At 38.1% G+C, this 16910-nt stretch overlaps 1 protein-coding gene across 1 annotated transcript in view; it reads right to left on the bottom strand.

The window, feature by feature from the left end:
* Window positions 1-1203: 1203 nt before the first annotated feature.
* The window catches only part of GDA (guanine deaminase), an 81309-nt gene continuing 65602 nt past the window's right edge, over window positions 1204-16910 (bottom strand). The window contains exons 11-14 of the mRNA XM_060198993.1: window positions 7135-7281; window positions 6253-6383; window positions 4885-4912; window positions 1204-3515 (exon numbers count right to left, since the gene is read on the bottom strand). Of these exons, the coding sequence (XP_060054976.1) occupies window positions 3445-3515; window positions 4885-4912; window positions 6253-6383; window positions 7135-7281 (377 nt within the window). The 3' untranslated portion in view covers window positions 1204-3444. The remainder of the gene's footprint in view (window positions 3516-4884; window positions 4913-6252; window positions 6384-7134; window positions 7282-16910) is intronic.

The raw sequence follows: 16910 nt of genomic DNA, 5'->3' as shown, positions 1-16910 counted from the left end.
CCGGGATCCTTATGCCGGTCCTTGTGCTTTGCGCCACCTGCGCTTAACCCGCTGCGCTACAGCCCGACTCCCTCATCTTATAACTTTTAAAAAGATCTTGAAGTCTTGAGAAATTTTACACATGTGCCAAGAATTGTATTTACTATGAACCATTAATCCCCCTCATACAAAATAAATGATAATGAAAAGATCCAGTAGGGTCTAGAAGCATTCAACTCTGGTGTCCCTCACATATAGCAACAAGGAATGTGCCTTCTAGTGGACTTTTAAAGTATTCCATATGTGTGGTTCTAAGGTGAAAACATTGAAAATAGGAAAAGTCTGGGAGAAAAGATTCAAACAACATTTGCTGGAGTCTCTTACCCATCATGCTTGCTCTCTTGAAATCAGCATATCTATCAACAGGGATATTCCAGGGACAGCTTCAAAATCAACTTTGCACAACAGGAGATGCTCTCCATACTTCCTTCCTTAACTATACAGAATTCTCAGGGAAGTGAAAAAGAGATCCAGTGGGGCTCAGTGTTGACAACATTATCTTAGAAAGCCTCTGTTTGGCATGAAGGAAATTGGCTCAAGATATTCTCTTGGCTTTAGAACCTTTGGCAACCAACTCAAGGAAGGTGTAAGACTGGGAGAAAAAGTAAGGGAGTAGAGTTTCTTTGGTCTTTGATTGCTAGGACAAAGTTTCACATTCTAATTTCATGTTTCATTATTCTTAGAAAATGAAGTTTATCTTATTTGATTTTACCCTGATTTGTTCCCAGTTGCAAAAATATGATAGCTAACACTTGTTCAAGCATATTTCATTAAAACTGAACATGCTTATGATGTCTCACCTTTGCTTCAATCTCTTTCTCTCTCTCTCAATAAAGAAAAAGATTGAGGGAAAAGCCTTGCATGAAATACAAGGCAAATAATGTGAAAAGGTGGGGGAGGAGGTCTTCTGGAGAGTTTCAATTGTTTCCTGTCAGAAAGCAAAATACCCAAACATAAAGTGACCAAAAAACTGGCTTGGAATACAGCTCTTCATATTTGTATCCACATTAGGCAAAAGCAGCATGTCACAGTGCAAAACACCTGGCCACACCTTTGACTAATTAATACCTGTAACACTGCAGAAAGCATATGCAACAGTCAGAAACGTTGCACTTAGATAAAACACTTAAGTTATCAGTGATGCAGGGATATCAGAAACATGTAAACAGTTCAACACACTATTTTTATTAGAAAAAATATTCAGGTCTTAACATACTATCACTGCTATATTAATGTGTGACAGATTGATTGTATATGGCCATTCTTTCTGCTCTGATGCTATACTTATGTTTAGCTACACATGAATCCTAAATCTAAATGAAGTCTGATAGTTAACATCAAAAATACATCTTTAAGGAAGGTCAAAGTAGAGTCTTTCAAAGGCTGGAACAAAACTGCTACTGATTAGTGACTTTTGCACATCTTACCCAGTCTCAACATGAATTAGACACTCCTTTGGAGTAGACATCAGGTGACAAAGTTCCTTTGACAGGAATTGGGTGATAGAGCAGAAAAGATTAGCTAGCACTACAGAGAAGTGGGGAGAACTTTGGCAGGGCACCTTTGACATAACTCAGGAATTAGAGATACTGTCAATACAGAGGCGTAGATTAGAAATTGGATAAAGATAGAAATTAGCCTCCCACAATTTTACATTTACATTTCCCTTTAGGTATATTGATTCAGACACAAATATAGAGAAAAATCCAACCAAGATAAAGCAAATAACAAAACTGGGCAAGTGATTTCTGTACTAGCATGATGAGAAAAAAAAAAGTACAGAAGAGGGAACTGTGTTCTTCTGTAAATATGGAATTAATGATATTACATAAAGATCCCTACTATTAGTTAATACTGAGGAGTTACACCTAAGCTCTAAATTTATGTCTTATGTTGAATTAAGAAAATCTATTTTCCTTGGTAGTTTGTTGTATTTGAAATTAAGTGAGAAGCATACATAACATTTACATCAATATTGCTTAAGGTTTATTGAGAACTTACAACTTGATTTTAATTATAAATGATGGTGAAGCAAGCTGTATTAGCTAAAGAAGTATAAAAATAATCTTTGCTTTGTATAATGTTCCCAGATGTCTCATAAGATCAAGTCTTATTAATGCAATTAAACGGGGCATCTGTTTTTCACTAACCTAAAATTGAATATACTCAACTTACTAGAAATTGAAAAAACAATAGGATAAAATAGAAAAATGGATATGGAAATTGGGTGGCAGGAATTGTGTGGAGTTGTACTCCTCCTAGCCTATGGTTTTGTTAATGTCTCATTTCTTAAATAAATAAATAAAAAGAAAAATGGAATTCTTCCAATATGCAGGGTTTAAAGACTTTTAATAATTTTTATGAAGTTTATCTTTTATTTTAAATATGGCGATTCTAACAGATTGTTATCTTAGTATGAAATTCCCAGCCATTATAGTATACCCAGTTCTTGGGGGAAGAAGGGTCATTGCAATGAAATCCTTACTTTCTGTATTGAAATATTATGGATGCCAAACATTTTCCCCATTTTATAAAGATTTCTGTCTACACAACAGTAAAACAGAGAATTTGTTTTACTTATAATAAAACTGAGGCAATAATTACATGACACAGTCATTAGCTAAGGTGATTCTGAAGTACACAAAAATGCAACTGTTAATTACAGGTAGTTCTATGAACAATAGTCCTAAAAGACTTTAAATCTTTAATGCCCAACTTCTGTCAAACACTTTGAAGCACAGACCTATATTGAGAAAGTATGTGGCATTCAATTTCTGACATGCTAACCTTAAGAAAGGCAAAGCACAAGAATAACACATCTCTGACATGAAAATGTCATTAAATGCAAATTTCCAGAACACAAAGTCAATCTAGAAATACATTTTAAAATTCAACAAGTTCTCTCTCTTTAAATTAGTATGCTCAGTCTATAATTTCAAAATCTGAAGTGATTTGCCAATATCTTTTCAGTCTTTTCCTCTTTCATAACAAGTATACTCACTGGTTCATTTTCAGGTTTCTGATTTTCCCATTTATTAGCTCAAAATACTTGGCCTTCTAGAAATATTTACCCTTTCCATATTTATAGATATGAAATCAATTTTACTTAAATCCCTTAAGAATACCACCAGTAATAGTGTTCCCTTTTATGTGAGCTTAATATAAATCTCTAGCTCAAAAGGGAGATAATTTGAACCTGTTCAACTAGGAAGTTAACAATTACTTTAACTTCCTTCCAATAATCTGTCAGTTGAATACTGTTACTAGACATATAAAGAGATAGTCATCCCAAGAACAAGGAACTGTTTTTATTTATTTATTTATTTTTAACTTCCTGACTCCACCTGGGCATAAGGGAGATGCAGAACCATATTATACCAGGTGAACTCGGAGACACTCAAGGTCTTAAACTGAACTTGAAAAGGGAACCACTTGCTTTCCTCCCACGTAGACCTCCTCGATATTTCGATCATCTCCTGAAAGAAAAAGCAAAGAATCTTTTCAAAGCATAGTTGTGCTATAAGTATTTTAATTACTAGGAGAGATTAAATTTTTTTAAATACTTTTTTCTTTCTTTTTTAAAAATGATTTTTTATATTTATTGATTCCCTTTTTGTTGCATTGTTGTAGTTATTATTGTTGTTGTATAGGACAGAGAGAAATGGAGAAAGGAGGGGAAGACAGAGAGGGGGAGAGAAAGATAGACACCTGCAGACCTGCTTCACCGCCTGTGAAGCGAGTCCCCAGGCTTGAACCACGATCCTTAACGCTGGTCCTTGTACTTTGAGCCATGTGGCTTAACCCATTGCGTTACCTCCCGCCCCCCGCTTTTTTTTTTCTTTAGGATAAAGATAGAGAGGAACTGAGATAGAAGGGGAAGACAGAGAAGGAGAGAGAGGAAGAGAGAGAGAGAGAGAGAGAGAGAGAGAGAGAGAGAAAGGAAGAGAGAGAGAGAGAGAGAGAGGGAGAGGGAGAGGGAGAGAGAGAGAGACCCCTGAAGCACAGCTTCATCACTTGTAGAACTTCCCAGTTGTAGGTGGGGAGCAGAAACTTGAATCTGGGTCCTTAGACATGGTAACATATGTGTTCAACCAGGTGTGTCACCACATGTAATCAAGAATTTTTCTAAAAGAGGAAATTAAAAAAGTAGTCTCTGTTTTCTGTGATTGTTTATAGCCTGGACAGGGAGACAATACTAATAAAAGACACCATATCTATCAGGATTAGGGTCTCAATTATGCACTGAAGCAAATACCACATAAAGTTAGCCCCTATCACTTTCTTGCTGAAATGAGTAATTGCATTTCTAGTCCTACTTGTAAAGGAAAAGTTTATCTTGAGGCTCCAGCCTTATTCTTAGCAAGGTGATCTGAACAGCCTGTGAGAACTGAGCTCCGGATAAATACCACTTGTGTCTATTTCATCCCAGGTTTACCCAGGACTCTGAGTTTACCCAATACAGTGAGAGGTAGCCACATTCTGCACAGTGTTGTTTCTCTTACAGTGACTGAAAATGCATTAAAGAGCATGTGTATGGGACTCCAGTACATACTTGTCACAAATACCACACAGTAAGGCAACCCGGCAGGACACAGAACGAGTGTAAAAAGGGACAGAAGACTTTATCCTTTTAACTGCCAGTCCTAAGTCTAGAAGAATATGTGAATTTTAAACAGTGCCTTTAAACACTGTCGTAAATGGACTAGGTACTGTGGAATGTTTTAAAAAAGGAGTATAAGCAAACCACAAGTAGAGGTCAGCAGTTGATATAGTAAGTACAGAAAGTCAGACCCAAGAGGCAAAACAAACAAACAAAATTTAGCATAGAGACATAAATCTACCTACCTAGATAAAGGAACTTCTGGATAACAGCCTAAAATGGAAAAATAAAAGTAATAATCAGAAAGACTATTTTGTATTTTTTAAAAAGTAAATTTATAGGCAATAACGATTTGCAAAAGCCAGAAATGTAAATTCATTTTCCAGTAGCAAAATCTATTTTAAGTAATGAAAAAAAATGGTCTTTTGTTTATAGGAATACTGGCAATTAACAAATGTTTATCTACTGCCTGAAAGTTTTTCATATATAACCTTAAAATCTCCATAGTAAAAGTGTTACATAATAATAATTGACTTAAAAATAATTGACTTTATAATATTTCAAGAGACTTATAATGTAAGAGAGTTGGCTGGATGAATAGAACTGATCCTTACTCCCAGAAAGTCATTCTAATTAAGTAGTAAAATAACAAGTATTATGAAAATAATCAATGGTATCAACTCTATATACCCAGAATTTCTTCTAAAATTACCAGTATGGTATATTTAGTATTCCATTTACTCCCATAAGAAAATTAATTTCTAAATGGTAATAGTCATTTTCAGGAGAAAACATTTTATAGGGAACTGTTATCAAAGAAAGAGGAACCAGATTTTTTTGTACATTTTGTATTTCCTACACTTTAAAGAAAAGTAAATATAAAAAATCAGTTGTATATAATTAAGAAAATGAATATAGCACTGTGGTCAGGAGTTTAGAATCTGGAAGACAGAAAGTTCTGGGCTTGAGTCCAAACCTTGTCTACTAATTACTAGCCATAAATACTTGGGTAAATCATTTAACTTTAGTCTCCTTGCTCCTATAAATACCATGGCAATACCAATAGCATCTACCTCCTGTAAGAATTGTTCTGCTTGGTGTATTGCACTAAAATAAAGGACTCCAGGGTCGCGGGGAGGGTTCAGGTCCTGGAACATGATGTCAGAGGACCTAGAGGGGGTTGAATTGTTATGTGGAAAACTGAGAAGTCATGTACAAACTACTGTATTTTATTGTTGACTATAAACCTTTAATCCTCCCAATTAAAAAAAAAAAAAAAGCTCTTCTGCTGATGTGTGAAATGTACTTGAGCCCATGCCACTAGTTGATAGTGCATTCAGTAAGTGCTAGCTATAACATGATTCTCCTTACAGAATACATACTCAAATATGTTCAAGAAACAAAACAAAATCACTGTTAGTACTAGTATTCCTAACATTACTGTCATGGGACTTAAAATAATGCCAAACAATCTAGCTTCCTTTTTAAGGTTCCTCTGCATTCCATTGCAGTGTTTCAGGGTTTTTTGTTTGTTTTATTTTATTTTATTGCAGGGCAGCAGTTGTAATAATGCTAGGAGATAATTGGATTTTGGTGTGTGTTCTTTTACATACCTCAGAAATATCACCAACAAAGTCTCCATAAAACAAGTCAATGGGAGAGTCAGATGCTTTAGGGTTGATCAGGAGGGCATCAAATTCCTTGCCTACTTCAAAGTTTCCAATCTCTTTGTCCAGCCCCAATGCTATAAGGTGGAATGAATCAATAAATGGTCAGGATCTTGAAAAACTAGACCATGAAGATATGCTAGTTTACAAGGACAGATTCTGCCAGCATGTCACTAGAAAAAAAATTAGTATCTTTATAGTAAAGCACAAAGGCTTTCTCATTTCAAGAGGTCACAGACTTCTACTTACAGAAAGCATAGTGAAAGCAAAGTCTGAGAATAAAAGGTTTCCTTCATCATCATGTTCATAATTTTGATAGTGTCTCTATTTCAGCTTCACCAGATGGTCTGTGATTTTTGTTTCCCCCTCTAAGAAATATAATGATTGATACATCTTCTTCTTTCTCCCCTCCTAATCTTGCTCCAATACTCCAGCTCCTTAATTTACATATTTTCTCTTTCTGTTCTACGAAATAGCTGATGCAATATCTTTTCATGGCAATAAAACAAGCCTCAGATAAATAAAAAAATATCCATTCACATATTTGTCAGTGTACTAGAGAACAGCTATGCAATCCATGCAAATATCTATTAACAACAATATAGTTTAGACAACTTTCCTGCTAAGTACAGTGAACTTTCTGGATGAAATTTTCAAAACATCCCTGAACTGTTACTTTACTTGCTAAGTTTGGAAATGTTATGTGAGAAACACCATGAATATTGGATGCCTCTTGGTGCCACTATCATATGCCTCAGTAATTTTACCCAAGGACAAAGACTGATATAGTTGTACACTGAATGAGAGGCAAAATAAAATAGTCATTACCTTGGCTGCCTCCAAGAGTAGCGAGTCTGAAAACTTCTTTGAGGGTGAGGCCTTTCTCATTTACTTTGTTAACTAGGAGGATATTGGAGACCATTACTGCTCTTCTGATTGCATCAAGCATGGAGGAGGAATAACCACCAGCCACATCTATGGTAGATAAAATAGATTTCATTTTACTATAGCACCGAACTAAGAATACAAGTAAGATTTAGGGATAATGCACATAAGCTCTGAGATATCTTGTTTATTGTCCCTTTTTATCAGAAGAACTAAAAGAAATGTCAAATGTAAAGACAGAATAAAAATGTGATCATTGTCTAGAATGGAAATATGTAAAGACAATTTATATTCCAATATACATAGATAGAGACAGGAATAAAACAGACAAACAAAAGCACCGCAGCTAGAATGCTGCAAATGGAAAGTTTTAACGTGTTTATACAAATAGATTTTTATAAAATATGGCTAGCGTAGTCCTTCCCTAAATATACAATCAAGACTATCCAAATAGAATAAGGACAAACTAGAAAACAAAGCTAAGCAATTTATTGAGAATGATTTTTAGAGAAGTATTATGTTGTGGGGCCAGGCAGTCGTGCAGTGGGTTGAACGCACATAGTGCATTGTGCAAGGACCATTCAAGGATCCCAGTTCAAGCCCCTGGCTCCTCACCTGCAAGGGGTGGGTTGCTTCTCAAGTAGTGAAGCAGGTTTCCAGGTGTCTATCTTTATCTCCCCTTCTGTCTTTCCCTCCTCCCTCAGTTTCTCTCTGTTCTATCCAGCAACAATAGCAATAGAAAAAAGATGGCCGTCAGGAGCAGGTGTAGGCACCGCGCCCCAGTGATAACCCTGGAGGCAAAAGAAGAAGAAGAAGGAGAAGGAGAAGGAGAAAGAGAAGAAGAAAGAAGGAAGAAGAAAGAAGAAGCAGAAGAAGGAAGAAGAAGAAGAAGGAGGAGGAGGAGGAGGAGGAGGAGAAGGAGAAGAAGAAGAAGAAGAAGAAGAAGAAGAAGAAGAAGAAGAAGAAGAAGAAGAAGAAGGAGGAGGAGGAGGAGGAGGAGGAGGAGGAGGAGGAGGAGGAGGAAGAAGAGGAAGAAGAAGAAGAAAGAAGAAGAGGAGGAGGAGGAGGAGGAGGAGGAGGAAGAAGAAGAAGAAGAAGAAGAAGAAGAAGAAGAAGAAGAAGAAGAAGAAGAAGAAGAAGAAGAAGAAGAAGGAAGAAGAGGAAGAAGAAGAAGAAAGAAGAAGAGGAGGAGGAGGAGGAGGAAGAAGAAGAAGAAGGAAGAAGAGGAAGAAGAAGAAGAGGAGGAGGAGGAGGAGGAGGAGGAAGAAGAAGAAGAAGAAGAAGAATTACTATGTTGCTTATTTATTTGATGACTTAATCACCCTGTTTTCTTCTGGTCATTCTGTTATAGAAGCAATTTCTAGCAAAGGAACATAACTGTGTAGATGAAAGAATGACCTTGCCATGGTACTTATACAGGACCATTAGTTCAGGAGTCAAGCTTTTTTTTTTTTTCACTTCTCAATTCATTTTAATTTATTCAATTCTCAACATATTTTACTATGAACCTTAGACTTATAAAATACAGCATAAGATGATTAAGTCACAATCCAATTAGGGAGACTGTATGATCTGCTCATATGCCCATATTCAGATACAATAATCTGGAAAATAAACATTCTCTGTATGTCTGTATACTTGACTTTTTACTCACTTCAGTCCTTGATTGACTTATTCAACATTTACTAAATAGAGATGAATTAAGACATATTCCATGTGCTTTATATTTCACAGTTTAGTTCAATAAGAGAAATAAACATTCAAGTAAATACCCTGTAATAAACTTTAGTAGGTATAATAACAAATACACAAAATTTCTAAGAGCCAAGAGAATTTAGCAGGTGATAACTCAGGTTCTTACTGAGAGACTGACTCTTAAAATTTGATGCTCCATTGAAATATTCTAATGTTAATCCCTTAAAGTATATATTTATATATTCTATAGTTCCCTACAAACAATAAATACAATATAAGTTTAGAGCTAAAAGTATAAACTGTTCTTACAGAGTGCTTGACCTGAATATGAACTGGGAAAGCATCACAAACTCTTCTTTTTTTTTTAATTTTAGGTATTTATTTATTCCCTTTTGTTGCCCTTGTTGTTTTATTGTTGTAGTTATTATTGTTGTTGTTATTATGTAGTCATTGTTGGATAGGACAGAGAGAGATGAAGATAGGAAGGGAAGACAGAGAGGGGGAGAGAAAGACACTTGCATTCCTGCTTCACTGCCTGTGAAGCGACCCCCTGCAGGTGGGGAGCTCGAACCTGAATCCTTCCTCCAGTGCTTGCGCTTTGCACCACTTACACTTAACACGCTGCACTACCACCCGACTCCCCACAAGCTCTTCTAATATAGTATTTTCTTTTTTTTCTTTTTTCCATTTTATTAGGAAAATAATGACTTACAAAGGTGTTGTTGGTATATGAGTACAATTTCTAATCTCCCCATGAAAAGTGTCAGCACACCAGTCTAGAGATTTCTATTGTGAATCTTGGCTCTTGACTTGTATGATGATCTCAGTTATGACTTCCCAACACACTGAATGTGTGTTGTTCCCCCACACCCCACTGACATCATAACAGTTAGTTTTGTAGAATGAAAAGAGAAATAGTGATGTTCCACATTTTCCCAACTGTTTTTAGACTATGCATTTAGCATGTTGATGCCTTATTGACCTTTGGGCACTATGTAGTACTAGTATACATCAATTTTCTTAGGAAATAGAAATAACACTAATGACCTGAACTGGTTGCTGAGAAAATCCAGTTACACATAAGTGCTAGGATGAAAACCAAAGAGTGGCAACTACAGGAAGGCATAGTAGAAGAAAAATGGATGAATTTTCTCAGAGAATCTATGAGAAATGGGTCAAAGAGAAAAGATAAAGTAAGCAACTAAAATTACAAGTTTGATGAACCATCAAAATATAGAAAAAACAAACTCCTAGAAACAGAAAATAGACTGGTTGTTAACAGGAGGGAAGGAGACAGAATTGGATAAGTAGTGGTGGTAAATACAAAATAGTTTTTGGTGGTATGCATGAGGCCAAGGGTTAAATGACACCTGAATCACTGTTAGAAAGTGGTGTTACCTGAAATAAAGACAATTTTAAAAATGAAAATTGGAATTCAAAGGAGTTTCAACTAGATACATCCAACCTGTGAATTATCTGCATACATATAATGATTAAAAAAATCTATGGTTGTAAATATTGTCTTTGATGTATCAAAGTAAAAGGAGCCAGAATCTCAGACTGAGACTAGAAGAAAAGAGGAGGAACTGGCAAGAGAGGGGAAGGAAAGAAACAAGACTAGTGTTTCAGTAAATAAGACTGGACAAAGGTCAAGTCTTGTCAACCAGAGTGCAGATGTCCAGTCTGACGAACGGAGAATGGTGTACTTAGAAGTTGGTGCAGAAATCACTGTGATAACAGCCTAGAAGAGAAAAGGATCAGGATAGTTACTTTAGAGGGTGAAGAAAGAAACCAAACTGTTTTGGTCTGCTTCTAAATTCTGCTTCTAACACCCCTTCTGCTTGCTGCTGTGGTCTATTTACATAATCATTGTTTGGCCTGCACTGATTTAATACCCACTGGTTCATGTGCTTTTTCCTTCTCCCCACCCCCTATCCTACATACATCCTCTTCTGACCTGACACTTCCGCCTCAGAAGATATATAGGACAGCTTTGTGATTAGAGCTAGATCACACTGCATTCCCACTCAATAAAGATTGAACTGCATCCCACTCAGCCATGAATCCATGGTCAGCTCTCTCACACCTGCGAAGCTAGCATGGCATCTGGCTCCCTGAACAGGGACCTGCACCAACGTGGGGCATGAACTTCGGCTCCACACACAAGCAGCAGACCTAAGAAGACCAAATAAGTAAAGCCGATTGGCTACCCATCTGTCATGGCCTGCCTTTCTACTTATGAAGAGGTTTCCCAAAGCTTCTACTCTTTCTTCATGAGACAGTTTCTCTGTTTCTCAAACATTTTGCTCTGGGCCACACTTTGGTTCCCTGACTGGGAACTTTGGTTCCTTATGACCATGACTGTAGAGCTTGGGAGATGCGTGGAGATTTCCCCTGGGACTTTCTGGACTCCCTCTCCCATGTTTCCCAAGGAGAAGGACTAAATTTTGCTCTGGGCCACACTTTGATTCCTTATGACCGTGATCATAGACCTTGGGAGATGCACAGAGATTTCCCCTGGGACTTTCTGGACTCCCTCTCGCATGTTTCCCACTTAGAAGGACTACTCTAACTTGAAGAGCATTCTCTAGTACCCTGGCAGTCCCCAAGAATGGAGACACATGGTTAGTTCTACCCTCCTGATTTGATTCTTTCTTTGATGGGAAGACACTTTTAAAAATGGGTGCCTACAGCACTCCCACAGGAACAGTCAGAAGCATCATAGCTGTAAATTTGAGGCCTTTTTTGAAGTAGGATGCCCTCCGGAGACTCATAATGCTACATAGTGAGATCTGGATAATCTGGTTCAAGGTGAAAGAAGCAAAAACTATCTACCACTTTTCTCTCAATTCCCCCCTCATTGTTCTCTCTGAATATCTTAAGTTTGCTGTCTGCTTTCAGTTGCATTTCGTAAAAGAGTGATTTGAATGACTGAATTTTTGTATGACACTGACTTTACAAAAAAGAAAAAAAGCTGGATGCAGCCATTTCTAGAGACATCCAGAAATAGTCCAAAAATTTTTTTCTCTTTTGATTTTTTACGTCTTATAAATGTTTAATCCTGAAAACTGTATGAGTATGGGCAGAGTAGAAAAAGCAATGGTTATGCTAATGATTCTCATGCCTGAGGCTTCTAGCCATGGTTCTTCTGTTTACCTTTCCACATTTTATTGAGTTTAAATTGTTTAAACAACCTTAAAATCATACTAGAAAGGACTTCCAATTATAATGGAGTTATCAATTATAGTAAACTTCTAATCTGCTACAAGTTTTGTTTCACAAGTAAGTGAATTATAGCTGTCAAGTCTTCACATGAAAAAGCATCTGCTCAAATGGAATCCCTGGAAATCCATTTGGATCCCTGTCCTCTGACATCGCCCACAAGATGGCATGACTACAATGCACCCTGCCCCCCAAAACCAATGATGTGACCTGGCATGACCTGAAGAAACAGATTCACAGACTCCAAAGCTCACTCTCTACAGAAAAGCAGAATTACAGTGGTTGACCTTCCCTATTGAGGCAGACGTGCAGCATTTCATCCCCTGGCATTTCTTCCGTGGTCATCTGCATTGGACTGACACTTCTATCGGACTTACTGGTACACCTCTTGGACACTTTACACAACTTTACAACAATTTCCCTTTACACTGCTGGACTTCTCAAAGACTGACCACAGCAGTCATGGACTTTGCAGCCACAGCCTTGGGACTCTATAGGCCATGCCCCCTCGCCTGCAGGCCCTGTCCCCATAGTCAGGAAACCCCTCCCTCCTTACTAGGTCCTGCCCACAGAGGCAGGAAATGCCCTTTGAGGCATGAAATGCCCCCAGAGGCAAGAGATACCCACAGAGGCAGGAAACGCCCTTTGAGGCATGAAACACCCTTTTCACCTGCTAGGCCTTGCCCTTTGAGGTAGGAAACGCCCCCTCAGGCCTCCCCTTGGCATCACACTGGTTCTTGCTGCTCTCTTACTTGTTCCTCCATGTCTTGTTCCAGTTCTTTTGAAAATGCCTGTATGATATAGTTTCTGTTCACCCCACACTCCTGATACTATGGTCATTAGTTAAAAAGAAAGGGGGAAATGTTGGTCTGCTTCTAAATTCTGCTTCTAAGACCCCTTCTGCTGCATTGCTTGCCGCTGTGGTCTATTTACATAATCGTTGTTTTCATTGGTTTACTCCCCACTGGTTCATGCGCTTTTTCCTTCTCCCCACCCCCTATCCTATGTACATCCTCTTCTGACCTGACACTTCTGCCTCAGGAGATATATAGGACAGCTTTGTGATTAGAGAATAGCTAGATCACACTGCATTCCTGCTCAATAAAGATTGAACTGCGTCCCACTCAGCCATGAGTCCATGGTTGTCTTTCTCATGCCCGCGAAGCTATCCCAGCAAGACTGAAGTGGGTGGAGACATGGACAACAGCCTAGGAAGTAATGGCAGTGCATGTACCCACTCTTTCAAGCAGTTCTGTAAAGGAAAACAGAGACATGGGGCAGGTGGTAGAGGTAATTCTCTGGGTAAGAGAAGGGTTGTTGTTTCTTTTAGGTCAGGAGATGCCACGTGAGTGTTTTGTGCTAACAGGAATGATTCATTAGGAAATGGTTAGTCATGTACAGGAATCTGGTCAAAGAATTTTATCTGCTGAGAAAAGGGAGAGGAAGAGGATACACAACAGGGGTCAGGGTATTTGTTGCCTTTGACTGGAGGAGGGACTTCTTTTTGCTTTTTTAACCATAGTAGGGAAACATGAAAGACAATGCAAGCAGATGCAGGGAGATTTGTAAATCTGTCAGTAGGAAGATGTGGGGAAGGTTTTCCAGTGGTCTTATTTTCTCAGTGAGATGAAGCCATCAGTTGGAAAAGGGAAAGATGTGAGTTGGGGTAGAAAGTGCAGGAAGAAATGGGGAAAAGCTGCTACCACGGAATATGGGAGTATATGCTTATTAGAGAATTATAAGGGAGGTTGGGAGATAGCTCAGTTAATAGAGGGTATGCTTTTCCATGAAGGAGGACCTGAAGTTGAGCCCCCAGACACCACATAGAAGCATGTAAAGGACAAACTTCATGAGTGATAGACTGATACTGTGGTCTCTCTCTCTCTCTCTCTCTGTCCCTCCCTCCCTCCCCTTTTCTCCCCCTCATTTATTTATTTATTTATTCCCCTTTGTTGCCCTTGTTTTATTGTTGTAGTTATTGTTGTTGTCATTGTTGTTGGATAGGACAGAGAGAAATAGAGAGAGGAGGGGAAGACAGAGAGGGAGAGAAAGACAGACACCTGCAGACCTGCTTCACCACTTGTGAAGTGACTCCCCAGCAGGTGGGGAGCTGGGAGCTTGAACCAGGATCCTTATGCTGGTCCTTTTGCTTTGCACCACATGTGCTTAACTCACTGTGCTAATGCTCGACTCTCCCTCCCCCTCTTTTTTAAATATATATTTTTTATTTTTTAGATTATCTTTTGTTTATTGGACAGAGACAGCCAGATATAGAGAGGGTAGGGGGAGATGGAGAGGGAGAGAGACAGAGAGACACCTGCAACACTACTTCACCACTCAACAAAATTTTCCCCTGCAGGTGGGGGTCAGGGGCTGAAACATGGGCCTTACACATCGTAACATGTGTACTCAACCCTGTGTGACACCCTTACCCTCCTCTCTTTATTGATAATTCCCTTTTTGTTCCTCACTCTCTATCTGGAAGAAAAGATAAGGGGGAAAAAAAAGACTCCACTGAGAATACTGGAACTGTGCACGTGTGAAGGCTTGTTGACAAAAAGAGAGAAAGGAAGGAAGGAAGGGGTCAGGCAGTGGTGCACCTGGTTAAACACACATAGTACAGTGCACAAGGACCCGGGTTCAAGCTTCGTGAGTGAAGCAGGGCTGCAGGTGCCTCTATCTCTTTCCCTCTCTCTAGCTCCCTCTCCCCTCTCAATTTCTCTCTTTCTCTATTCAATAATAAAAATAAATAAGTAAACAAATAAATATTTAAAAAAAGAAAAAAGGGAGGGAGGGTGGGAGGGAAGAGGAATATACTTAGGCAAAGCTGTGGGCTACTTGGGATTCTAAAACAAAATTTAAATAACTTCAGAATTCTTTTCCAGCTGCTGACCTGAAGACACTGAGAAGAACAGTTGGGATAATCAAGGGGGTGGGTCTTGGCAAAGTGAATGCAAAGAAAAAAGACAAGGGAAATTGGAGAAACAAGGAGGAGGCGTCCCAGGGGATGATTAGGGTAATGTAATTTGGCATCTGAGATGGGTACATTGGAAAGATATCATGAATTTTAAGCAAGCACAGAATTACTGGATTGGAGTCTTGATGTCAGTCAAGGAATTTTGGGAGACTAATAATACAAGTAAGTTAGAATGACTGTGTCCCTCAAGTGTGGAACGTTGTCTCCTTATATGTTGTTTACCTTAACTAATCTATAGAACTTACCTGCAAAATCTTAAATTTATTTTTTTATTTTTATTATTTAATTATTCCCTTTTGCTGCCCTTATTATTTTTCTTGTTGTTTTCTTGTTGTTGTTATTGATGTCATCATTGTAGGATAGGACAGAGAGAAATGGAGAGAGGAGGGGAAGACAGAGAGGGGGAGAGAAAGATAGACACCTACAGACCTGCTTGAATGCCTGTGAAGCGACTCCCCTGCAGGTGGGGATCTGGGGGCTCGAGCCAGGATCCTTACTCTGGTCCTTGTGCTTTGTGCCATGTACACTTAACATGCTGTGCTACCACCCGACTCCTCATAATCTTAAACTTATAATATAATACATATATATAATAAAATATAACACATATACAAGTATATAATACTTAATTTTTTCTTTCAGGCTACTTATTTCTGATTATTTTTCATTTCTCTGTGTTTTTTTTGCTTATTTTAAGTAGACAGTATCCTACTTTTTTAATTCTACAAGCTGTCAATATTTTCATATTGCAAAGTCAAAAGAGAACTATAATGTACAATTCATTTTTCCCCTAAAACAAGGAATATTATGTACTCATACAACTGCACTCACTTATCAAATGTATCTTCTTGTCAGCCTCTTCTTCTTCTAGCGTTTGCCCTTGTCAGCCTCATACACAAGTCACAACTCTTGGTTTTTGTTAATGATATCAGAAAATAGAATAAACTTAGTATCCTAAAGTACAATCTTGAAAGCATGTTATTTTTTTAAATATTGAAGACACTCAAAATTATAAAAGGAATATTTAACACCAAAACATGAAGATCTGGCAGTCCATTTCAAAAGTAAGTATCCCAGACACTTCTTCCCCAAGAGAGAAAACACCTTCCTGGGTGGCATGTCATTTGAAATAATACTATGTCAATTGCAACAGGCTTCTCCAAGTTAATAGACAAATACATCATATTTAATCTAAACTTGGGCCAGTGTATCAATGTTGCTCGTTCCTTTTAAGACAGTCTTTATTAGTTAGTGACATGTGTGTAATGCATGCTAATCACTTTACATGTTTTCTTTTTATCTGAGCCTCAAAACTAGCTTGTAAGATATATATTGTTAGGCTGAAAAAAGAGCAAACTGGTTATGAAAAAAGATATTCATGCCTGAGTCTCTGATAGCCCAGGTTCAATTTCGAGGATCATAGTAAATCAGAGTCAAGCAATGTTCTGGTAAGAAAAAAAAAACCAACAAAAAAGTAAATATATATGGCTTAATGTTATTGTTGTAAAAATTGAGAAACAAAGCCTAAGAATGTGGGGGGGGGGTTTGAGGTGGTGGCACTTCTGGTTCAGCACACACGTCACTTGCAAAGACCTGGGTTCGAGTCCCTGTTCCCCACATACAGTGGGTGACACTTCACAAGTGGTGAAGTATGCCTGTAGGTGTCTCTCTTCCTCTCTCCCTGCTCTATCAATTTCTCTCTGTCCTATCAAGTATATTAGAAAGGGAAAACAACTGGAAAAAAACTGACCTCCAGGAGCAGGAAATTATAGTGTTGGCACCAAGCACCAGGGATAACCCTGGTGGCAATAAAAGAAAGGAGAAA

Source organism: Erinaceus europaeus, chromosome 10, assembly GCF_950295315.1.
Source record: "Erinaceus europaeus chromosome 10, mEriEur2.1, whole genome shotgun sequence".
Lineage (NCBI taxonomy): Eukaryota > Metazoa > Chordata > Mammalia > Eulipotyphla > Erinaceidae > Erinaceus > Erinaceus europaeus.
Note: the sequence above shows the minus strand (reverse complement) of the source record. Positions and strands in the feature narration are given on the sequence as shown.